This window comes from Chanodichthys erythropterus, chromosome 17, assembly GCF_024489055.1.
Source record: "Chanodichthys erythropterus isolate Z2021 chromosome 17, ASM2448905v1, whole genome shotgun sequence".
In the NCBI taxonomy this organism is placed as follows: domain Eukaryota; kingdom Metazoa; phylum Chordata; class Actinopteri; order Cypriniformes; family Xenocyprididae; genus Chanodichthys; species Chanodichthys erythropterus.
The window spans coordinates 3,236,125-3,263,299 of NC_090237.1; the positions used below are offsets into that span (position 1 = coordinate 3,236,125).

General features: G+C 36.6%; 1 protein-coding gene across 3 annotated transcripts in view; it reads right to left on the reverse strand.

Moving 5' to 3' along the window:
* The window catches only part of pdgfd (platelet derived growth factor d), a 35,577-nt gene continuing 8,402 nt past the window's right edge, over positions 1-27,175 (reverse strand). The window contains exons 2-7 of one of the 3 annotated variants that reach the window (XM_067366157.1): positions 18,317-18,503; positions 16,417-16,594; positions 11,099-11,152; positions 10,736-10,931; positions 7,614-7,828; positions 1-1,975 (exon numbers count right to left, since the gene is read on the reverse strand). In XM_067366157.1, coding sequence (XP_067222258.1) covers positions 1,847-1,975; positions 7,614-7,828; positions 10,736-10,931; positions 11,099-11,152; positions 16,417-16,594; positions 18,317-18,503 — 959 coding nt within the window. In that variant the 3' untranslated portion in view covers positions 1-1,846. Of the gene's footprint in view, positions 1,976-7,613; positions 7,829-10,735; positions 10,932-11,098; positions 11,153-16,416; positions 16,595-18,316; positions 18,528-27,175 lie in introns of all 3 variants that reach the window. The other 2 variants (XM_067366156.1, XM_067366155.1) reach the window with 2 other exon arrangements.

Consider the following 27,175-nt stretch of genomic DNA (forward strand, 5'->3'; position numbering starts at 1 on the left):
TGTTGCTGTTTTTTTAAGAAGCCTTATTCTACATATCAAAGAGACAAACACAACCATGGTAAACATGACAGAGTTCGTTTATTTTGGTGCTTTTTATGACACAATACATGTGGAAAACTGGTCTGGCTGATTACAGACAACATATTCGACACTTATCTGGCAGAATTAATGGCGTAAAACGTACTCCACTCCACAGACTGCTTTTCAGAGAGGAGAGAGAATCATTGGTTTCATTTTGCGTGTCTTGAAGTTTAATAAAAGCGCTTTAAAAGCCTCGTAATTAAAGGCTAAATCCACACTGTCAACATCCGTCCCTGCGGCGCGGCGCTCCCGCTGAACCACAGCAGAATGAACGAGTCCCGCAGGGCCGCGCCGCCGGTAAATTAAAGCCCGATCAGGAAACAGGAACCCCGCAGATTTACAGGGAGATAAAGGAGAGTCCGGGACCGCCACTGAAGCGGATCATCGCACACGAGAGAAAAGACGGAGAACATCATGTCATCTGTCCACACCTCTGAATAAATAGGCTATGCAAGACAATTATAATAGTTTGTGTTTGTGTGTAAGTGCTTTTGTTGGCTGATGTAACATCAACAGACCATGTCATGTGTGTTTTCATTTGCGTGAGTTTTCATATGATATCCGACAAGAACATGTCCAGGTGATATTTCACACCAAAAATAAATACAAATATTTTGCTAGACTTTGCAGGATCATTAAGATAAATCTTAAATTGTACTATCAGGGAAAAAATGCTGGGATGTAAAAAAGATTAAATTAGAAAATATTAATACATAATGGTAATATTTATGTACTGACATCATGCTGAGTTAAATAATCAAATTAAATTGCTAATTTTTTGTTCCTGCTGCAGTAAAAATATTGAGTAATGAGAACTTGAGAATAAAAATGTCAAAAAATACAGTAATGTTTCTGTGTCTGCTGAGTAAATAAAATAATTCTCTAAATCATAATAATGACATAAGAAAATTACACATAATAATGACGATCATAAATATGAGCAACTTTCTAATATGTATTGAGAATCATTCCCGTAAAAATGATTTAACATATTGAGAAACGTTCTTGAAATTACTTTATTACATTAATTGCATTGATGCCATTATTCTGAGAAAACATTTCATAATGAGAAAGTTATTTTATATTTATTTCATTATCGGTTTCACATCATTATGAGTCATATATTCCCCCACACCCCCTAAATTTTACTACTCAAAACTGAGAAACTGTCTCAGAATTTCTCATAATAATGACTTACCTTATCATGCTAATGAGGAACTTTCTCATAGTTATAGCTCAGTATTTTATTAATTCATAATTATCTCAACAAATTCACAGAATCATCAGACCCTAAAATCAGACCTAAAACAAGGCTTCTTTATTTATCTTTCTTTACATTTTAGGGTGAACTGGACATGTTTTTATGAGATTCACTTCAATAAGACCTTTGATCAGACAACAAAGAGAATATGAACACTAAACCCACATGCGACAGCATGATCACAGTTATAAAAAGACAAAGACATTTCTTTTAATAAATAACACGGGATTAGATCAGATTGGAGGAGGAACCGCCCCCTCAGGGAGCTCTGACTTCTGATTGGTCTCAGAGAGCAAAAGCCTCATTAATATTCATTTACATTCCATTGGCGAGAACTTTACTGGACACAATAACATTTAACATCATGAATAAAACAGAAACAGAAAGCTACATATATCAAAGTCTCCCAACGCTGTGTGTGTCTTATGTTATCAAAAGGGTTTGTGTTTAGATGGAGGCATGACCTGAAGATATACGTCAGAATGGAGTGCAGTGACCGTGTGTTCATCGCGGCGGTCTGGACTGACACACACAGTCACATCTCTCATGATGCTGCAGGTAAATCTCCTCCAGAACCCAGCGAGCGTGTGTTTTCTTCTTGTAGAAACTCGCACCCGGGGAAAACTTCAGCACCTGACGACAACACACACATATTGAAATATTTACAGATCTTTTTTTAAACTACAACAGCTATATTTAAAAATCAAATATAGAAGCAGAACATACAAAAATAAATAAATATATATATATATAAAATAATTATAATAAAAATATAGCTGCAAGCAGCAATTAGGGGGGTAATCTGGGAACATCAGACTGACTGCAACAATGAGCAATTAAAGACATATTAAGATAATTTTATGTAAAATAACTGAAAAATCAAATCCAGTCACTAATAATTTGATTTAATGGTTTATGAATTTAAACCAATAGGTGGCACTGTGACCAAATTGATGTGGTGAGCTCAGAGTGAGGTGACAAAGACACATGCAAAGTTTGGTGCCAAAATGCCAAAGCATTGCAGAGATACAGCCTCAGAGTCATTTTGGCATTTGTTGCGGAGCGATGCAAAAACGGTTTCATCTCGGGACACAAAATCCATAATTTTTTTGTCGGCACAGTCTGAAGAGGATCTGAATTGAATGTGTTAAAAATCGGTTCATGACAATAGGCTTAATTAATCAAAAGCTATTAGCTATTTTTTTTTTTTTTTTTTTTAAATTTCATTATAATTTTTGACCACAAGGTGAGGCTGTCTTGAAACTTTTTGAGTACCTTCAGGTTATGGTACTGATGGCACATACTGAGTTTCGTAATGATACACCAATGCATTCTTAAAATATAGCAATTTACATCATAATACTGTAATTGCAGTTAGTGACAGTTTCATGTTTTGTTCTATTATAGCGCCACCAAGAGGCACAATCCTGTCAATTTTTTTTGTGTCCTCCGAGTGCGGCCATACACAAGTACGAAGCCCCGCACATGACATGCAAGAAAAAAAAAAAAATCGTGCACACAATTTACTATTTCGTTCCCTTGATTTACTAAAACGTGCGCGCGATTTACTATTTCGTTCCCTTGATTTACTAAAACTTGCGCGCGATTTACTATTTCGTTCCCTTGATTTACTAAAACGTGCGCGCGATTTACTATTTCGTTCCCTTGATTTACTAAAACGTGCGCGCGATTTACTATATTGTTCCCTTGATTTACTAAAACGTGCGCACAATTTACTATTTCGTTCCCTCGATATACTAAAACGGGCGCATGATTTCCTATTTCGTTCCCTCGATTTACTAAAACGTGAACATGATTTACTATTTTGTTCCCTCGATTTACTAAAACGTGTGCACGATTTACTATTTTGTTCCCTAGATTTACTAAAACGTGTTCATGATTTACTATTTTGTTCCCTAGATTTACTAAAACGTGCGCACAATTTACTATTTCGTTCCCTCGATATACTAAAACGTGCGCATGATTTCCTATTTCGTTCCCTCGATTTACTAAAACGTGAACATGATTTACTATTTTGTTCCCTCGATTTACTAAAACGTGTGCACGATTTACTATTTTGTTCCCTAGATTTACTAAAACGTGTTCATGATTTACTATTTTGTTCCCTTGATTTACTAAAACGTGCGCACAATTTACTATTTCGTTCCCTCGATATACTAAAACGTGCGCATGATTTCCTATTTCGTTCCCTCGATTTACTAAAACGTGCGCGCGATTTACTATTTTGTTCCCTAGATTTACTAAAACGTGTGCATGATTTACTATTTTGTTCCCTAGATTTACTAAAACGTGTTCATGATTTACTATTTTGTTCCCTAGATTTACTAAAACGTGTTCATGATTTACTATTTTGTTCCCTAGATTTACTAAAACGTGTGCAAGATTTACTATTTCGTTCCCTCGATATACTAAAACGTGCGCACTATTTACTATTTCGTTACAAACACGTTTTAGTAAATCGAGGGAACAAAATAGTAAATTATGCGCACAATTTAGCCTACTATTTTTCCTGCATGCCATACATAAGTGCGTCAAATTTGGTGAAAATATCTTATTTTGTTTAGGAGTTATAGACATTATATATATGAGGACATAAAAAAAAATTACCCTGCACAACTTTGATTGCTTTTTTTTTTGCCACTATCAAAATTGACAATTAGACATTAAAATATAGCCAACAACCTATGTTTCCGATTTTCCTACCGTGGTTTCATCTCGATCAGAATATCTGTTTCGAAGATATTTGCGAAAGTTGTTTAAATGCTAAAACACAAACCATAAGGTGAAACCTAGCATGTTTGGTATCGTTGGACTCGGCAAGGATTCGGGAGTCTAAGAGAGGACTCCCATGAAAATAAGTCAACCACATCCGAAGTTATAAGCATGTAAAAGTATTCACCACTAGGTGGCGCTTCGTAAACTACAGAATTTTTCTACAAAATTTAAAATGGCCAACGCACAAAATGGCAGACATGGAAAACTGGATATCATTGGATTGGCATGTTGCTCCAAATCAAACTTTTATTATTTTTGGGCAAATTATTCAGAAGTTATGAGCAACTCATCGATTTGAATTCCATAACTTTTTGCCGGCATTGTCTGAGGATGATGTAATTCAATTTTCACAAAAATCGGACAACTCATCTATAAGGAATTCGAAATGTTGGAAAAGTTATGACGAAAAATGAAGACATTTCGAATCGCCAAGGAATCAGACAAAAATTTAAAAAAAAATTGTTTCTAGCCCTTATGGTTCAAAAGTCATAAGCATAAACATGAGTACAAATTTGGACAGGTGGTGGTGCTAGAGAGATTGAGTTAGAGACTCTGAATTTGCTATGGTGACAGTTCAGACTGTCCTCTGTCAGTGTGCCAAATTTGATCATTTTCCCACAAGCGGTTCTATGGGCTGCCAGAGACTTCCAGAGCAAAAGAAGAATAAGAAGAAGAATGCTAACAATTACAATAGGCTCTTTGCCCTTTAAATATTAACATTAAATATATATATTCAAACTCAATAAAAAGGGTAAGTAAAAAAAAAATCTATGGTCATCAACATTATTTTGTGGCATAAATAATTCATTAATATGAGGCAACACGTGCTGCAAACTACAGCCATTTTATATAATGTTGCCACAATATTTATTCCTTATCAAAAATAACTAAACCAAACTGATGCAGGTGTTTCTGGAGCCTCGATGTTTGTAAGTTTGATCACGGCAGGAAATAAAAGAGATTTATTGTTCGATTTGTCTTCATTGATTTGCTTACCAATCGATATCTGTCCTTGACCTTTAACCTCCGGATGTCTCTTATGTTCTGTACTGAAGCTCATATATCGTGTGTGTGTGTGTGTGTAGTTGTGGTGGCCTCGCATTAGTCAGCACTGACAGCCGGAGCCAATCACATTTAGCAGATGTTGCCGTGGGTAACAGTCTGTTATTCTACACGACAGCAGCACAGTGAACGTTTCCTGACAGCTCTGTGACAGCTGTCAATCACCGGGTCATGCTGATGTCAGCCTGTGTTTACAGCAACTACAACACCCAGAACTCCTCGAATATCCCATGAGGCTTCACTCAGATCATCAACACTAAACTGGGTCAGACTGAGTTCAGGTTGAAATTTTATTAAAGTCTCTGTGTCTGATTGTGTTAAAGGGGTGGTTGATTATGATTTGACTTTTTTAACTTTAGTTAGTGTGTAATGTTGCTGTTTGATCATAAACAACATCTGCAAAGTTATGATGCTCAAAGTTCAGTGCAAAGAGAGATATTTTCTTTTACAGAAATCACTGTTTAAGGACTACAATGAGCTTCTTCCTGGGTTAGTGACATCAGAAACCCTAAAATTTACATAAACCCCGCCCCCGAGAACACACAACAAAGGGGGCGGGGCCATGTTGGGCTGCTTTAGAGAAGAGGAAGAGTTCAAAATCCGGTTTGAACAATGTAAGGCTGAACACCGTTACTGACAATCCTCATTTTGGCTGCGTGAGATTCTCCAGCTTTGTTGTTGTTGAGCTGTTTAAGCTCCGCCCTCTTCTGGAGCAGCAGCTCATTTGCATTTAAAGGGACACACACAAAAACGGCGTGTTTTTGCTCAAATTTAACAAGCTATAATGAATGATCTGTGGGGGATTTTGAGCTGAAACTTCACATTCTGGAGACACCAGAGACTGATATTACATCTTGTGAAAAGGGGCATAATAGGTCCCCTTTAATAATTTGTTTACAATGTATTAAGCTAATAGAGTTAAAACAAAATAGCTGATGTGCAGCAGATATTATTCGGGTTTTCATACACAAACTGTCATGCAATCACTTTTCTTTTTGATATCCAACAATCCTGCGACGCTATTGAATCAATATTCTAATTCGAATAGAAATGATGTTTTATATGATATTATATAAACAGACAGACAGTACAGATGGACAGAGAGACAGACAGACGGCACACTTCACTGCTGTCATCAGTTCAGATGAAACACTGCTGCGTGTCTCGGTGGATTTCATGTGTCATTTGCTGATAATCTCTCAGAACAACAAATGTCACGTTGGTCACAACTGATCAGAGGAAAACAGCAGCAGACGACAAAAAAAAAGTGAAGACAGTCAGGGAAAAATAAAGTGTGTGTGTGTGTGTGTGTGTGAGCTATAGGATAATAGAAAGCAACTGGCTGGAGAGATACACGAGATTCAGCACACATTGTACAGTATTCAGTGTGTGTGTGTGTGTTTGGAGCTGATAAGGACAGAGAGGAACACACACTTTACTTGCTCAAACTCCACAGAAAAACCTAACGCCACTTTTGACACACTTCAACATTTCATGCCTGCAGCAGTAGACGTGTCATTTCTATCATACTGCAGTACAAACAGAAGCGAGAGCTCAAAACTTCACGTTGAAGAGTAAAACAGTCGGTTTGAGCAGCCTGACATGTTAACACCTGAGTAGTATTTTGACTTTACTATACTCTCCAGTATCTGTACTTCTTTTTAGAGTATTTGGTTACACTTTATTTTAGGTGTTTAGAGTCATATTAACTAACAACATGTAATTAATATAAACTAGGATTAGGACTTGTTTTAGATTTAGTTGCATGTAATTATGCATAATTTAATGTTATTACTATAATAAGGACACTGTAAAATTAAGTGCTACCAAGTATTCATATTTTGGGAAATGTTTACTTTACATTTCAAAGCATAATATTGTACTTTTTACTCATAAAAACATATTGTCCCACAATATTTTGAACTAAAGGAATCGTCACCCCTCTCAATGTCCGATTCGTGAACGAGATTCTTGATTCTGTTGAATCGGTTTGTGAATCGCACTGAAAGATTCATTTGTGAATCTGACTTGAGTCAACACTGGTCCAGTCAGTGTGAGTCTTCATATCTGATTCAGAATAAGCAAGAACCGCGATGTCTCCAGAGCTCGAGCGCACACACGCATGATGGAGCGATTTATTGAACTGAATCAACATAATGAAACTATCATCTTGCAGAATTTGAATCAGTTTCATATTTGATGAAGTTTGCATTACTGATTCTGTTACTTTCCTGTTGATGCTGTGAAACAATTTCTATTGTATAAAGTGCTATAAAGGACTTCTTCGTGCACCACTGGACTCAACCAATGAAGTGAGTTTGGGGGCGGCACTATATTTTTGACTGGCCAATGGCAGATGGAGGGAGTGTTTGGGGAAACCCGTTTATTTATCGAACAGTGCATTGTGGGATACCTCGTGTAGTTTCTTCACGGTTTTTCCGGCGCTGCAGCTGCAGGAGTTCCAGTTGTCGGTGCCGCAGGCGCAGTTTCCCCCGCAGCGCTGCACCAGGAGGCATCGTGGGAAAAACACGGCGTTGGTCACCTTCAGCTCCTCGCGGAGATTCACTGAGAAATTGCGCGGAGTGCAGCTGTACTGCTTCACGTCATCGTAGAGACGGTCGAGATCAACTGAGAAGAGACAGAGATGGATGAGTTTACGGACTGCTAAACCATAGAAAACTACATCGTGATGAATACTTTGTGCAGTAGTGAAAACGAGTACCATAACACACATACTTTCCTCTTGGCAAAGTTACTCGAAACCTACAATGTTTTAACTTTGTCAGGGCTGCAAGGTCATTGTGTGTGTGTGTGTGTGTGTGTGTGTGGGTGTGGGTGTCTACGTTGTGAACAACATTCCAGTGTGCTGTTTTGGATTTTTTTCCTCACTTATGACTCACATAATCACAATCTGTTCTGGATGGACAGAGAGGAAGGGAGGTATAAATGAAGAGACGGGAGGAAATCACCTCCGTCTGCCTCATAAAAACTCAGTGAATGGTTAACGGCGCCTGTCTCTGTGTGTGTGTGTGCCATACAGAACTGAATTGTGAATGCTTTTATAATTATAACTCAATTGGAGCGGATACAGATTTCAGAAGCCCCACCCATGACTGATGATTGACTCCGCCCTATTAGCTTAGCTCCTCCCCTGAGTGAGCTGTACACAGTCCGCCATGTTTGTCTCCTCACCAGATCATTTAACAGCAGCATTCAAGTAAGAAAAGTATTCTTATTAAAGCTACTAAAGTTATTCAGTCTGGAGCAGCGAGTGATTTTCTGTTTTTCTTTTGTCGTTTGGTTCATATTAACAGCAGTAGATACTGTATATTATGCTGCTGTCACTTTAATACACACATACAGTATCTAATATACATGTGATTTCTTTCCCTGCTGTTTATGTTCACAGACATAACTAACTGAGTTTAAGTGAACTTTGTGTGTTTTTGACAGTTTAAGAGCAATAAGACGTAAAAGAGAACTTAGTTTAATACTCACATGACGCGCCGTCTGACAGACAGCTTTCTGTGCACATGCTTTGTTAGTGTTTGTCAGAGTATCCGAGGCTCCGCCCTCTTCTGGAAAGGGGGCGGGGAGCAGCATCTCATTTGCATTTAAAGATGCATACATGAAAACAGCATGTTTTTCCTTCCACTCAAAAATGGGCATTTATAACATAATATAATAAATGATCTGTGGGGTATTTTGAGCTGACACTTCACAGACACATTCTGGAGACACCAGAGATTTCTTGAAACAATTAGCATAATAGTTCCCCCTTAAATTCATTTGAATTTAAGACAGTAGAATTCAAATGAATTAAAGAAAATGTATATTACTGTTTTATTTTAAAGGTGCCCTATAATTAAGAATTTAATTTATCTTGGCATAGTTGAATAACAAGAGTTCAGTACATGGAAATGACATACAGTGAGTCTCAAACTCCATTGTTTCCTTCTTATATAAATCACATTTGTTTAAAAGACCTCCGAATAACAGGCGAATCTCAACATAACACTGACTGTTACGTAACAGTCAGGATCATTAATATGTACGCCCCCAATATTTGCATATGCCAGCTCATGTTCAAGGCATTAGACAAGAGCAGCCAGTATAAACGTCTGGATCTGTGCACAGCTGAATCATCAGACTAGGTAAGCAAGAACAATAGCGAAAAATGGCAGATGGAGCAATAATAACTGACATGATCCATGATTACATGAAATTTTTAGTGATATTTGTAAATTGTCTTTCTAAATGTTTCGTTATCATGATGCTAATGTACTGTTAAATGTGGTTAAAGTTACCATAGTTTCTTACTGTATTCACGGAAATAAGAGCCGTCGCTATTTTCATTTTTAAACACTTGCAGTCTGTATAATTCATAAACACAACTTCATTCTTTATAAATCTCTCCAACAGTGTAGCATTAGCCGTTAGCCACGGAGCACAGCCTCAAATTCATTCAGAATCAAATGTAAACAATATAACAGTATACAATACTCACATAATCTGACGCATGCATGACGAACACTTTGTAAAGATCCATTTTGAGGATTATATTAGCTGTGTAAACTTTGTTTATGCACTGTTCAAGGCAAGCGCGAGCTCTTGGGGCGTGGAGCAGGAGAATTAAAGGGCCAGTAGCCCTGAATCGGCTCATTTATAATGATGCCCCAAAATAGGCAGTTAAAAAAATGAATTTAAAAAAAATCTATGGGGTATTTTGAGCTGAAACTTCACAGACACATTCAGGGGACACCTTAGACTAATATTACATCTTTTAAAAAATAGTTCTAGGGCACCTTTAAATTCATTTGAATTTAAGACCGTAGAATTCAAATGAATTAAAGAAAATGTATATTACTGCTTTATTTTAAGTAATATTTCAATAATAATGTATTATATATATGTGTGTGTGTGTGTGTGTGTGTGTGTGTGTGTGCGTATATATAGTAGGGCTGGGCGATATATCGCATGCGATTGTCACACGCATTTCGTCAGTAAAGCCGGTTCCCTGATTACCGGGAAATCGCAAGGCAATTGATCTTCGATAATGAACGTGATATCGCGTGGTTTGTCAGTGAACTACAGCTCTGTCTATTAAATGATGGTGATTTCGTGGTAATCAGGGAACTGGCTTTACTGACGAAATGCGCGTGACAATCACATGCTATATATCGCCCAGCCCTAATATATAGTTTCCTAGAATCCTCTAATTTTACTCTAAATCAATAAATTAATGATGTTTAAAGATAAAATAAATGAACTTTAATTCATGGACCAAGACGGAAGAATACTTCATTTCCCAGAATCTTTTAATTTACTCTAAATCAATAAACAAATCAATTAATCATAAATTATATAAAATAGATTCACTTTAATTTATGGACCATGATGGAACAATACTTAATTTCTCAGGACCATCTAATTCACTCCAAATCTATATATTCAAATTTTGTTTTCAAAATTAGATTTATGAAGTTATCTGACAATGTGTTTGACATTTTCAGTGTGTGTGTGTGTGAGACTCACGCTTGTGTTTGCGGTCGGTGTGGTAAGCTCGTGGTCTGTAGTAGTGTGTCTGTGTGTACAGTTGCTCCAGGTCCTCCTGCCAGGTGAACGGGTTCAGGTGTCTCAGTAACTCTTCCACCGTGCTGACGCTGGCGATGTCGCTGTCCAGCGCGGCCGCAGACAGCGGGGTGTCCGTCCCAGAAATCCCCCCCAGATCCTAGAGGGACACAGACGTGAGATGACGGATGTAAAGCACTGACTCTCTGCACCAAAGAGCAGCATCAACATCCTGCTAAACATCTGAGATTCACTGAAGAAAATTCTGTAAAAACTTTGTGAATTACAATAATGCTAAACATAACCTATTGAGTTAGTAACACTTACTGACGTCACTGTAACTGCTTCCCAGTTGGTCAGAGATGCAAGAGGTGAGCTGTCCTGAAAAACAGAATTCAAACTTTTGTTTTCAGTTTCATTAATTTTCATACACAAATTTGCGTATTCATTCAGCATCAGTGCTGGGGGAACTCTGGGAAAGTCATTATCTGCTCTGATAAATCCTGTCTTCAAACACTCTTGACATGCAGCAGCACATTCAGCCAACGCTCAGATTAGATCCATCACTCATGATGTCACCAGCTGAGGGGGCGGAGCTACAGACATCACAGCGCTGACATTTAAAACCAGCGGTAAACGTCAACACTAAAGGTGAACATTATACAACCCGAATTAACAAGACCATCAATTCAAGTCCACTGCTACACACCAATAATGAAGAGAGGGAGATGGACAGAATATACAGAGTGTGTTCAAAACAAAACTAAACTTAAACTTGGTGGGTGAGGGAAGTGCATTTGGACCTCGACTCTTTGATTTTGACCAAGGGAGCAAGTCTACTCAATATGTTCACTTCAGGCATATCCCACAGTGCAACATGCAACATTTTGCCAGTACTGGGCAATCATGCAACGTAAGCAATGACGTATATCCGAGTGAATGAGACAAAGGGAAGTTAGCGAGGGAAGGGCATTAAAAATTGGACTTAAAAGCAACCCAGGTGTGTTCGACTTGAAGCGACGCTGTGCATCAGTGTATGACATCAAAGTACCATGAGAGCAGCTAGAGACCAGACACATGCTCTAATCGTTCTCGCGGCACTTTGACGTCCTACACAAATTGTTCTGCACAGCAACGCAAGTCGAACACACCTGTTTACTTCATTCCTGAATGAATCAGCCGTTTGAATGAATCGAATAAATGAATGACTCAATTTAGACATTTACTGCCACCTACTGGCAGTTTTAGTCGCTTATTTAGAGTATCACTTCATTAAAAAAATAATTTGATATTTTGTGGATCCAAGCCTTACATCAAGTGCAATGCAAAGCGTCGGATGCAGTGGTGTAAAGCACACCGTCACTGGACTCTAGAGCAGTGGAGACGTGTTCTCTGGAGTGACCAATCACGCTTCTCTGTCTGGCGATCTGATGGTTGAGTCTGGGTTTGGCAGTTGCCAGGAGAACAGTACTTGCCTGACTGCATTGTGCCGAGTGTAAAGTTTGGAGGAGGGGGATTATGGTGTGGGGTTGTTTTTCAGGGCTTGAACCCTTAGTTCCATAGAAAGGAACTCTTAATGCTTCAGCATCCCAAGAAATTTTGGACATTTTCATGCTCCCAACTTTGTGGGAAGAGTTTGGGGATGATCCACCATGACTGCGCACCAGTGTACAAAGCAAGGTCCATAAAGACATGGATGAGCGAGTTTGGTGTGGAGGAACTTGACTGGCCTGCACAGAGTCCTGACCTCAACCCGATAGAACACCTTTGGGATGAATTAGAGCGGAGACTGTGAGCCAGGCCTTCTCGCCAACATCACTGCCTGACCTCACTAATGTGCTTCTAGATGAATGGTCAAAAAAACCCATAAACACACTCCTAATCCTTGTGGAAAGCCTTCCCAGAAGAGTTGAAGCTGTTGTAGCTGCAAAGTGTGGGGCAACTTCATATTAAACCCTACGGATTAAGAATGGGATGTCATTGAAGTTCATGTGCACGTAAAGGCAGGCGTCTCAAAACTTTGGCAATATAGTGTATTTAACCCTCTTGCTGGGGGGGGTATAAAAGTGAAATAAAAAAGTGAAATAAAAAACTGTAAGCGAATTAAGCAATTTGAGAAAAGTATTAAAATAAACATGCAAAAGCATAATAACCGTAGTCTGAAGACTGACTTGTTCTCTATTTTTCCTCTGTTTACATTTTAACCTTTACTTTAAAATCTCCATATGCTGTGAACACACACACACACACACTTCCCTGCACTGCCACTCTTGTTACATAAATCTGCTCCTGTGGCAATGCAAACAATAGAAGGAGGTCAGAGGTCGTGGGCGGTCTGTTATGATGATGTTTCCCATCAGAGATAACGTCTGTATGGGCCTCTGATGTCTCACACACACACACACACATACACACGCACGCACAGCGAGACCTTCTGCTCGTGTTCAGCAGAGATGTCCGGAGCAGAGCGGGAATGTGGAAATGTCAGGAATACCGCAGATTCAGGGAATTACACACGACGGATCCAGGTCGAACAAACTGCCACCCCTGAACCTGAAGTGCAGCAGCTGCAGGGTTCAGCGACGGTTAAAGACGCGGTGGAGTCAGAAGCCACTCCATTTACTGTCTTCATATGTTCCTGGTCTTATTCATCAGTGCATGTTTTTCTGAATAATCTTTCATCAAAATTTAATAACTTGCTCCACCTCTGAAATGACTTCCACTGACAACCATGACCATGTGAGAGGAGAAAAATAACATTATCATAGCAAACAATGCATAAAAGACAGATGCAGGCTGAATGCACAATTTTAGAGCAACACATGAATAAATTGCATTTTATAAAATGGTAAGTTCCAGTCCTTGATTCTGATTGATAAAACACAGCTATTGACCAAAGTCCCTTTAAGACAAGTCATTTCACTCGGCGGCCATCTTTGAAACAAATTAAATTTCATATTTGAAATTACCAATGAAATCTGACAACTGTCTCATGAATGTTTCTAAATGCTCTAATCATGAGAGATATCAGGTGCATTCAGATGACCTGCATTCAGATTTAGCATCTTCCTTCAGTCAGTCCTGTGTTCCTAATAAAAATCCATTTGAATGTCTGCTGCGATATCTTGTCCTTTTAACAGTTAATGGGATTTCCCGTGCCCTGCTGACACTGATGGCACTAGTCAAAGCATTTGTCATTTGTTCACAACAAATTTCAATATAAAAGTCTTTGACTGAGTGACTCACTCATAAAGACAGTCTTTGCCGCCATCTAATGGCGTAATAATGTAACTTCTGTTGCTGTTCACTGTCAGGGACTATTTTTTCCAGCGGAAAGAAGGTTTTAAATGATTTTACTTCATTAAAGTTGCATTAATACATTTTTTTGGCTTTAAAAAGTTATTTGTATTATTTGGCAACTGTTTTATACAAGCAATAAGCCCCGTGAAGACGTGGTTTACAGATAATTTATGTTTAAATTATATATTGAATATAAATTCACTGTAAATCATGGTTTGTTGGGGCTTATTGCTTTATTGAAATATATTTAAATAGAAAACAGTAATTTTAAACTACAATAAAATGGTTTTTAGTGTATTTTTGATGGTGAGCAGAACATTTGTGTAAAAATGATCATATTCTAATGCTAATTATGTGACGTTTTATGGCAATAGTTTAATTAATAAACTATTGCCATTGCAATGTTAAAGCATCATTATTTCCCGCTGCATACTCATAAATATGTCAGTGCATTACTCATTATATCACTGAAGCTAAAAATGTAACTTTAGGTTCAATTTCTAAATGTAAAATATCACTTTTATACAGTAAAATGAAATAAGTGAATTAGATTAGTGAATTATTACATGGATCACATGGATACTGAATTCATTTCATGGCTATAATGTTCTCAATTGAGGTCAACATGCCTTCAACAGAATAGAAATAAACAAACATAAGACCTAAAATCATTAGTTTACGACAAAGAACATCAAAGATGCACATCCTAAACATTCAAGGAAAGCTCTCTAATTACAATTAAAGATCTTGAACAAAAAGGCACAATTATGATTTACAAACATCCGCTAATCCCCAAAGAAAACCCACCGTATTTTACGAGCACATCAAACGACGTTTCGAGAAACAAGCACATCATCTTCCCTGCAGAAAAACTCTCCACATCTGTTTGTGTCATTAACCGACACCAAGGGCCTTAACGAGCGCGAGCTTAACAAGAACAATGACAAAACACGCTGTTAGCTGTCATTTCTCGTTATAGACCTTCTCCATGTGCGTGTGATAAAGAAACAGAACTAAACTATCAGATCTCTTCACATTACATCAGTGTTTTTACCGCAGTAAAACTCACACGTTCACACCCAACAGTGCGGCTCACACCTCATTTCTCTCTGTCGTCTCTCTCTTTGTTTATACAGCCTCTCTGTTATTCTGCCTCAGAGACAGACATCTTAATTAAGCCACACTTTTCTGAGTTCATCTGAGGTAAAAGAGCATTTCAGGTACGAAGAGACTTCAAGGCAAAAAACTAAGATTATTGGAGCAAGAAAATACTATTTCAGGTTTTCTACTTCAAAACTTCACTTTAATTGTCAATTGTTAATTTTAATTGTCAAATACTTAGGTGTTTTTGTTGCTTTATTCATCTTGTTTATGTCCAGTGCAGGACTGCAGGTGTCTGATTTAATTCTGTTTCCCAGTATGAGCTCAAATTGAAATGTACAAATTTGCAGTTTTACAGACACAGAAAACATATTGCATATTTACGCAAGCAGCTAGCACCACATTATTGCCGATTTGGCCTGTGTGGAGAAAAAGCCATGAGGCAGTCGTAAAGCAGGATGGCTTCAGTCCCAATGAATGGTGTAAAATATTTCTCCATCCATCTGCTATCATTCCACCATCCACTAGGATCCGCTTTGCACAACAGACACAGTAAATACATCTGATATAAATCCAGCCCAACGATTAACTTTAGTTTACATGACACTACTAGATCCACTAGGAAGGCACTTAATAAAATTAAGTTAATTCGTTTTTTGTGTAATATTTTTATTTAAAGCAACAAGACACTGGAGGCCATGCTACAGTATATTGAGTACAAAAAAAAATTTAATATACACTACCATTCAAAAGATTATTTAATGATTTTGAAAGAAAGCTGCATTTATTTGATCAAAAGTAAAAACAGTAAAAATTTTGAAATATTTTTACAGTTTAAAATACCTGTTTTCTATGTGAATATATGTTAAAATGTAATTTATTCCTGTGATCAAAGCTGAATTTTCAGTTTTCAGTGTCACATGATCCTTCAGAAATCATTCTGATATGATGATCTGATGTTCAAGAAACATTTCTGATGTCATTTTTGTGGAAACCATGATACATTTGATTTTTCAGGATTCTTTGATGACTAGAAAGTTTGAAATAGAATCTTTTGTAACATTATAAATGTTTTTACTGTCACTTTTGATCAATTTAAAGCACCCTTGCTGAATAAAAGTATTAATTTCTATCATAAAAATCTTATTGACCCCAAACTTTTGAACAGTAGTGCATTTAAAACGAAAACACATGATTTAACGTGTGATGCAAATGTTCACACGGGAGGTTAAACAGACACTCACCAACAGTGAATAGCAGATTCTGAATCCTGGTTTTGCTACGAAGTAATCATCCGATTTGAAGGTGATTTTGATGAGGTTTGTTTTGGATGTGATCCGTGATGGAGATCTTTGACCGCACCAGCGGCCCCAGATGATTGTGCTGGTTTCTGAAATATCCTCCACTTCCACATAATCATACCTGCAAAACACACACACACACACACACCTGTCAGTACATCAAGGATATACATCTATTCTAACATGTCTGCAGTTGTTTTTCAGTTTTTTGTTTTTTTTAAAGTGCTTTTTTTGAATATTCGCTTTCATGTAGTGTGTAATAGAGCCGTTTAAAAAGTTCTGCAAAATTTTAAAGATCAAAGTGCACAAGAAATAAAGCTATTGTCTCATAATAGAAAGAATCGATTCTGTAGTTGTAGCTGAGGCCTGAAGAGTGCTGAGGAAGAGCTGAAGTACAGATATAGTAATGGGCATTTGGTTCCCGACACGCAGTGTAAGCGGTCCACCAATCACAACAGCCTGGATCATCTGACCAATCAGAGCAGAGCAGGCACTCAGAAAGACCGGATCTTTGAACAAACCATTTCAGACACTGTGAGAAAAGAGCTGATGCTGTTCAGTTAGTTGCCAAGGCTACATTTAAAAAAATAAAAAAAATAAATATATATATATATATATATATATATATATATATATATATATATATATATATATATATATATATATATATATATATATATATTATATATATATATATATATATTTTATTTTTTTATTTATTTATTTATTTATTTATTTTTTTTAAATGTAGCCTTGGCAACTAACTGAACAGCATCAGCTCTTTTCTCACTATATATATAAAATTCAAGTTTTAAATTTTAATTATTTATATTGGCTTTATTTCAATTAAAGAAAATGATTTTTAATAGTCTTATTCCTAGTGCACTGATTGGAAATGTGATGACAATGAAATGTATAATTTTTTTTTTTATTTTTTTTTTAATTTTCTTATTAATTTCTATTCTTTTCATATTCTTAGTTTCTTTCCTCTCTTTGACTTCTTGTCCCTTTCTCATCCTCCAAATTCACTTCATCTCTCATCTCAGTTTTTTCCTGCTTTATTTTTAGTCCTGATATCCCGGGGGTCTTTGTAAAGTATCAGATCCACAGTAAAACCCTCTAACCTCAAGGACAAACTCGTAACCCGAGACTCACTCCACACACGCTGTGGTCAGATACTCACTCCGATTGGCTTTCTGCTCATTAAATATTCATATCATGTTTTAACTCTTCAGGCCATTATTTCTAGTTGCAGAATGAAAACCACCGGAATTTAAGAACTAACCCTGTTATTCTCTACCACATGTCACAACATGATTTAACCACATCCAGGATCAACGATCCTATGAATTAATCAGATTTGAGAGCTAGGGCTTTAGGTTAAATTGTTAAAGCTTGTTAAACTTAAATATTTACCATCTAGACCAACCCAAAGAGTCAATGTGACACTTTCTCAACACCCCTTAAAATTCATTATTCATGTACTCATCCATTCCGAAGCTCCGCCTTTACCTGCAGGCTCCATTCTCTGCCTTCACTTAAAATGTTTAGATCTAATTAAGTATTCATGAACTCATCAGTCTGAAGCTCCGCCCTCACCTGCAGGCTCCGCCTCCACTTAAAACATTTAGATCTAATTAAGTATTCATGAACTCAGTCCAAAGCTCCACCCTCAACTGCAGGCTCCATTCTCCGCCTCCACTTAAAATGTTTAGATCTAATTAAGTATTCATGAACTCATCAGTCTGAAGCTCCGCCCTCACCTGCAGGCTCCGCCTCCACTTAAAACATTTAAATCTAATTAAGTATTCGTGAACTCATCAGTCCGAAGCTCCGCCCTCACCTGCAGACTCCATTCTCCGCCTCTTCCAGTCCAAACTGAGTGTCGAATTCCAGCAGGATTCGTGTGTGAACAGGCGAGAGCAGTTTCCATGACAACAGCAGGTTGCGAGGGTATGAGCTGGGGAAGCGCGGGCTCTGGACGTGACCTCCGGTCTTGACCATTATGACCTCTTCCTTCCGGTACAAGTCTGTGAGGCGATTGCTGTCTGTTACTGGTCACAACTTGGACAGGTTAGTGCGTTTACTCTCGGAGACAAACAAACACACACAGATATAAACAAATACAACACATACAAAGGTCAGAATCTGTTCCATTTCAGTTCATCCCAGTTCAGTTTGGAGAACAGGATAAATTCGCTCAGAAAATAAGTCTAATTCTCTTCAGGAAAATAGACTAACTCCATATTCTTGAGGAAAAGAACCACTTTTGATCGAAAGCTTGAGATTCACACATACAAAAAACAGAAACGTTCAGGAAGTTAACTGTATTTACTTATGATGCAATGTGGGAAGTGATCTGAATTCACTTCTGATTCTCTTCAGGAAAGTAACCCGGTTTCCCTTCTAATTTCCTTGTTTTTTTCTTTAGACAAAGAACTGAAATCACTTTTGATTCTCTGATTGTAATATAATACAATCAAAATCTGTTTTCATAATCTGATTGTATTCACAAAAAAAATTATTCACTAGTGAACTGAATTTACTCTTTGGGAAGTTATCTGAATTCATTTCTGATTCTTCTCAGTAAACTAACCCAATTCACTTCAGATCCATAAGCGAACTGAGTTTGCTTTGATTCTCTTCTAACTTAATTCACTTTTAATTCTGTTCAGGAAGCAATGTGAATTTACTTTTGATGGTATTTTGGAAGTGAATTCACTTCGTATTCTCTTCAGGAAAATAACCTAATTCACTTTTGATTTTCTTGGGGAAAATGCTCCTTGGGAAGTGAATCTGAATTCACTTCTGATTCTCTTCAGGAAAAGAACAGAATTCACTTTTGATTATTTTCAGGAAAAGAACACAGTTCACTTTTGATTCTCTTGGGGAAAAGGCTCTTTGGGAAGTGATCTGAATTCACTTTTTATTCTCTTTAGGACAAGAACCCAATTCACTTCTGATTCTCTTTAGGAAAAGAACAGAGTTCACTTTTGATTTTCTTGGGAAAAATACTTTTGAGAGGTGATCTGAATTCACTTCTGATTCTCTTTTGACTCTTCAGAAAGGTAAACTGAATTGACATCGGATTAAACTGAAATCCCTTCAGAATCTCTTCAGGAAAACAACAGAATTCACTGTTGGATTTTGATCCTAATATCTGAACTGAGTTGAAATGAACCACAGAATCTCTGACAGAACACATACAAGCGTAAGAAACACAAGAGAAGTAAGACAGAAAAGGGGGACGACAGGTCTACAGAAACAGACAGCCACGCTTTTAGCCCACAAAAGGTAAAATATTAAAAATAGCAGAAGTTATGCAACAGGAAAACAAAGATCATTCAATGTGACAGTTCATGAATCTTTAAATTAGACCAATGAGCACATTGGATCGTTTTAAAGAAAGCTAAAGAATTCATGATGCACTAATCAAAAGCGATGACCTGATCCAATGTCAAAATGATGCAGCCACGATGATGTTTTCATTTCCAAAAGCTCCTTGAATCATGACCACCATAGCATTCACACACACACACACACACACACACACACACACACACACACACACACACACACACACACACACACACACACACACACATAGTGATTACTGATCCATGCATGCAGCAAACACTTGTGATTATGGCTATACTGCAGGAACAGGGCCACCATCCATCACCATGACAACCTGCTGACCAATGAGCTTTTAAATGAACTTAACACACACAGGAATAAGGCCGCTGTATCTCTCTCTCTCACACACACACACACACACACACTACTCGCTTGTATCACTTCTATAAGTGTGATACTGACAGACAGTCTAGCAGCTTTGAGCGTTAACAGCCTCATTTACACAATCTCTCTCTCTCACACACGCACACACACACATTGTACTTCCTTAACACCAGTTTGCTTCAACTTTCTGAGAACAAATACACACTGTAAATACACACTCATCACACACACACACAGTTGTAAAAGCTCTTAAAGTTTGCTGTGTTACAGTTTGAGCTGTTGTCCGATTGTAAAGAGCTAAATACATCAGAGTAAACGCCCATGACAGAATAAAGTAGGTTATGTTCCAAAACTTAGTGAGCTTCCTCGCTGTCTACTGCCTACAGTACACACTTCTAAGACAGAATCCCAATGGAAACTGAACCTTGTGAGTGATTGATTTAGAACGCACAATTAACAATCTAATAAGCATAAATTCTCTTGAGGAAAACAACCACTTTTGATCCAGAGCAATCAAATTTGCTTCAGATTAAATCCACAAAAAATGTTATTTATAGGAAGTGAACTGAAATTACTTATGATGCTCTTTGTTAAGTATATTGTAAATTAGCAAATTGTTGTTCGGAATGGTTTCCCCTTCTAATTTCCATTGGGTTTTTTTTTGTGTGTGTGTGTGTGGGGGGGGGGGTTGTGGTGGTGGGGGTTTAGATAAAGAACTGAAATCACTTTTGATTCTTCTCAAATCCAAAGCGAACTAAATTTACTGTTTGGGAAGTTATCTGAATTCTTTTCTTATTCTTTTCAGTAAACTAACCCAATTCACTTGGTTGTCTATTTATTTATTTATTCAGAAAAACAAGTCTCTTTAGATCCTCTTCCTATCCAGAAGTGAATTGAGTTTGCTTTTATTCTGTTCTAACTTAATTCACTTTTAATTCTGTTCAGGAAGCATGAATTTACTTTTGATGCCATTTTGGAAGTGATCTGAATTCACCTTGTATTCTCTTCAGGAAAAGAACCAAATCCACTTTGGATTCTCTTGGGGAAAATGCTCTTTGAGAAGTGATCTAAATTCACTTCTGATTCTCTTCAAGACAATAACCCAATTCACTTCCGATTCTCTTCAGGAAAAAGTACAGGGTTCATTTTTGATTTTCTTGGGCAAAAGGCTCTTTGGCAAGTGATGTGAATTCACTTCTGATTCTCTTCAGGACAATAACTCAATTAACTTCTGACTCTCTTGGGGAAAAGAACAGAATTCACTTTTGATTCTCCTGGGGAAAATGCTCTTTGGGAAGTGATCTGAATTAATTTTGTATTCTTTTCAGGAAAAGAACCAAATTCACTTCTGATTCTGTTTTCGGAAAATGCTCTTTGGGAAGTGATCTGAATTCACCTTGTATTCTCTTCAGGAAAAGAACCAAATTCACTTTGGATTCTCTTGGGGAAAATGCTCTTTGGGAAGTGATCTGAATTCACTTCAGATTCTCTTCAGGACAATAACCCAATTTACTTCTGATTGGCTTAAGGATTCTCTTTACAAGTATATTTAATAATCTCTCTAGCTCTCTGTCTGCCCAAGTTATCGTGGATGGATTGCTTTTACTGAGCTTGTTGCAGTGAATTATGGGGTTACCTTCCCTTTCAAGATATATTTCAACTCTGCCTTGGAATTTAGTCAAAAGAATTTGGTCTGTGATAAATGTGTCTTTTATTATAGTTGAATAAATAATATACTAATCTCATGACACAGCATGTAAAAATGTGCGTGTGCATAACAGCCCGTTGAAGTGATTTGTACAGACACATTTCTACTTCGCTGATAAACGGAGAAAAATGACAACAAATCTAGACATGCATTCATGTGTGAGCATTTGTGTGTGAGATCCTGAATAATGTCTGTGTGTGTGTGTCTGTGTGTGTGTATTTTTCTGGTCAAGAGCCGCCCACTTAGAAAGAGACTGTCTGATTGACATGTAAAGTAATCAATCACAGGTCACTGCGTTTTAATGTGCCTTTTAGGGGCGGGTTTATCACAAATAAATTGTTCCATTAAAAAACATTCAATCAATAACATGACTGTGGTTGTAGGGAAAACATAAAAAGCCTATTCATGAGTGCGAAATGAGAATATGCTGGAAAGAAAAATTCTCACCGTTCAACAGACATTTCAACAAGAACTAAACAGTAAATTTTACAGCTGTCCAGTTCATGAAAAATTCACACCTTCTGTCTCTGTCTTTCTTTCCCTCAATATTACATCAGTACATCAGTTTCCAGAGGTGAACCAGATTAAACAATCGGCTGTAAAAGCCGGGAATGAACAAAAATGTTATTCTTCCACCTTTACTTATGGGTTGATTCAATAAAAACATATCCAGGTCTTAGCTAAACAAACAAACAAACAAACAATTAATAATTAATTAATGTATAACAAATTTAATATAATTTAAAAATAAATAAAAAATAATTAAATAAGTATTTTTCATAAACAAAATGATTATTTCAGGACCACTAAAATTTTGCAAAATGTATTTAATGCTTATTTAATAAAAACCCAAGTCTTTATAAAAAAAAAAAAAAAAAAGGAGCAAGCAAACAAACAAATAAATAAATATATAAATTAATACAATTAATTTATTTACTTAATTGTAAAAATAAATTAAACAAATAAAAAATAAATAAATAAAATAAATATATTTTTTTTAATAAACAAAATGACTATTTCAGGACCATTAAAATTATGCAAAATATATATTTTTTATTAAACATGGGCTGATTCAGTAAAAACATGCCCAGGTCATATTTCACATTTTAGTATTATTGAAATAAAAAAAAATTATTTATATTTTATATTATATTAAATATATTATATTAAAACAAATTTAAAAAAAAAGTACATAAATTAATTAATTGAATTTTATTTTTTTTTTAATTCACAAATAAATTAACATTTTTTTCATAAAGAAAATGGCTATTTCAGGACCATTTTAATTATGTAACTTTTTTATTTCTTCCTTTTGATCTTGGGGTGAAATACACCCCGCACATTCCTCTACAGTTAAATCCATTGTAAGACATGAAGAATTTCCTAGGACAGGAGTTCAGAAAGCATGTGTTTCTATTGACAGATAGAGGTCAGAGGTCAAACAGAGGCATAAAACTTTATGACGCATCGGTGTGACCCTGCTGTCAGACGGTTTCAGCTGAACTTAGAGAAGCATCAAGACACATTCTGACTCCCACCCTGAGGATGAGACGATGAGAGTGTGTGTGTGCGCATGTATTTCTCGTTTCTCTCACCTCGCGTGCTGCTCTGTGCTTGAGTGAGAGATCACGCTGAAACTGTTACACAGTTGGAACCCAAAGCAGAATCTATTCCTGGACATCTAGAGTCACACTAAACACATGTTATATCAGCACAATCATCTCAGCATATTAATGTACTAATATTATATTGGAACTTTTGTTCTTGTACCCATGGCAACCAAATGTTCCATTAGAATTTACTGTGGAGATTAAACAGAACAGTTGAACGACATCATTAACAGACTCGTGACTGCAGAACCAGTACATTCTATTTAAAAATATATTTTATGATGAGACATTACTACATGCAAAGCTAAATCTGACTATTTTCATGGAATCAAACACATTTCACCCCAAGCTTGTTTCTGCTATGAAATAAAAAATAAAAAGGTAATTGCAACTTTATCTCACAATAAAAGACACAGTAAAAACTCGCAATTGCAAGAAAAAGTCAGAATTGCGACTTTATAATTCTCGCAATCCTGACCTTATAATTCTCGCAATCCTGACCTTATAATTCTCGCAATCCTGACCTTATAATTCTCGCAATCCTGACCTTATAATTCTCGCAATCCTGACCTTATAATTCTCGCAATCCTGACCTTATAATTCTCGCAATCCTGACCTTATAATTCTCGCAATCCTGACCTTATAATTCTCGCAATCCTGACCTTATAATTCTCGCAATCCTGACCTTATAATTCTCGCAATCCTGACCTTATAATTCTCGCAATCCTGACCTTATAATTCTCGCAATCCTGACCTTATAATTCTCGCAATCCTGACCTTATAATTCTCGCAATCCTGACCTTATAATTCTCGCAATCCTGACCTTATAATTCTCGCAATCCTGACCTTATAATTCTCGCAATCCTGACCTTATAATTCTCGCAATCCTGACCTTATAATTCTCGCAATCCTGACCTTATAATTCTCGCAATCCTGACCTTATAATTCTCGCAATCCTGACCTTATAATTCTCGCAATCCTGACCTTATAATTCTCGCAATCCTGACCTTATAATTCTCGCAATCCTGACCTTATAATTCTCGCAATCCTGACCTTATAATTCTCGCAATCCTGACCTTATAATTCTCGCAATCCTGACCTTATAATTCTCGCAATCCTGACCTTATAATTCTCGCAATCCTGACCTTATAATTCTCGCAATCCTGACCTTATAATTCTCGCAATCCTGACCTTATAATTCTCGCAATCCTGACCTTATAATTCTCGCAATCCTGACCTTATAATTCTCGCAATCCTGACCTTATAATTCTCGCAATCCTGACCTTATAATTCTCGCAATCCTGACCTTATAATTCTCGCAATCCTGACCTTATAATTCTCGCAATCCTGACCTTATAATTCTCGCAATCCTGACCTTATAATTCTCGCAATCCTGACCTTATAATTCTCGCAATCCTGACCTTATAATTCTCGCAATCCTGACCTTATAATTCTCGCAATCCTGACCTTATAATTCTCGCAATCCTGACCTTATAATTCTCGCAATCCTGACCTTATAATTCTCGCAATCCTGACCTTATAATTCTCGCAATCCTGACCTTATAATTCTCGCAATCCTGACCTTATAATTCTCGCAATCCTGACCTTATAATTCTCGCAATCCTGACCTTATAATTCTCGCAATCCTGACCTTATAATTCTCGCAATCCTGACCTTATAATTCTCGCAATCCTGACCTTATAATTCTCGCAATCCTGACCTTATAATTCTCGCAATCCTGACCTTATAATTCTCGCAATCCTGACCTTATAATTCTCGCAATCCTGACCTTATAATTCTCGCAATCCTGACCTTATAATTCTCGCAATCCTGACCTTATAATTCTCGCAATCCTGACCTTATAATTCTCGCAATCCTGACTTTATAATTCTCGCAATCCTGACTTTATAATTCTCGCAATCCTGACTTTATAATTCTCGCAATCCTGACTTTATAATTCTCGCAATCCTGACTTTATAATTCTCGCAATCCTGACTTTATAATTCTCGCAATCCTGACTTTATAATTCTCGCAATCCTGACTTTATAATTCTCGCAATCCTGACTTTATAATTCTCGCAATCCTGACTTTATAATTCTCGCAATCCTGACTTTATAATTCTCGCAATCCTGACTTTATAATTCTCGCAATCCTGACTTTATAATTCTCGCAATCCTGACTTTATAATTCTCGCAATCCTGACTTTATAATTCTCGCAATCCTGACTTTATAATTCTCGCAATCCTGACTTTATATCATGCAATCCTGACTTTATATCCCGCGATTCTGATTTTATATGACGCGATTCGGACTTTATATCTCACAATTCTGACTTTATAATTAGCAACTGTGAGAAAAAAACGTCAGAATTGTGAGCGTCACAGTTATCTTTTGTATTTTTTTATTTAGTCATGGAAACAAGTTTTCATACAAATGTTTATGGTAAAATTACAAAAATAATAAAGAGAAATGCATTTCTGCACTGAACAGAATGCAATGTACTTGAAAATTAAGTAAATTTTTTAATTATGGTAATGAGAATCAAAGGGCTTAAGCATTACGAAAATAATTATTGATTTAACAAAACAGTACATTTATGCAATACCTTTTTATTAGTTTCGAGTACATGATTGTTATTTTGCTGTTCTTAAGTCTGTTGACTTTTTTTAAATAAGCTATATCATTGTACTGAGTTTGTTACTGACTTTGAATCACTTTGTAAAATGTTTTCACTTTCCTGCATTAATTATATTATGCCGAACACAAAGCGCCGTATGTTCCTGGGAGGATTTGGCAAAGGAAAGAGTTTAACTGGCTGATATTATTCCTCACAATGATGTTGAACAGTACAAACATATAGTTCAAAAATAAAAACATGTGACAAGAGGCAGGAAACAAGCCTCTGGTGCAGCGAGCACATGTTTAACTGAGATAATGAAGCGTATGTGTCTGTATTATTTTGCATCCCTGATCAGATCCTTCTTATTAGTATCTGGAGAGTGTTGACAAAAGACACACACACACACACAGACACACACACAATCTAGGGCATCACTTGTGAGGAAGTAAATCAATTAGATTTCAACTGCAGCCTTCAACACTCCAGCCAGCTCTCATTAACACAAGATACTGAACACACTCACATCCACTAAACACATCTGTTCTGTCATCTGATCTCTCTTTATATGGCCACTTTCTGTGCTTCGTGTCATTCACACACACACACCTAAACCTTGACCCCTTGTGTTTTAGTTAAATTGCATTTGACTGATTAAAAAGGCAATGATGAAGCAAACATTGAGCAACTGCCCCTGCAATAAATGGGAATAATAATGGATGGTTTTCTTCTTGACTGCAATAAAACACAACTTAGTAGGGATCTATAAAATCTGTTTTATTCACTTAATTTTCACTTCAATTTCCCAAATTTTGTGTTTTCTGTCTGGATTCTACTTTAAGTTTTAATCATCAAAAATCATGTCTAATGAATTGAATTGATCAAACTTTAACAATTTAATAAATTATTATTGATTTATTACATTATTAAATGTATTAATTTAATTAAATTTATTAAAATGTTAAAAAAATAGGGCCTCATGAAATGTATTATTATTTTTACAAATTCCATTTTATTTACTTGTTT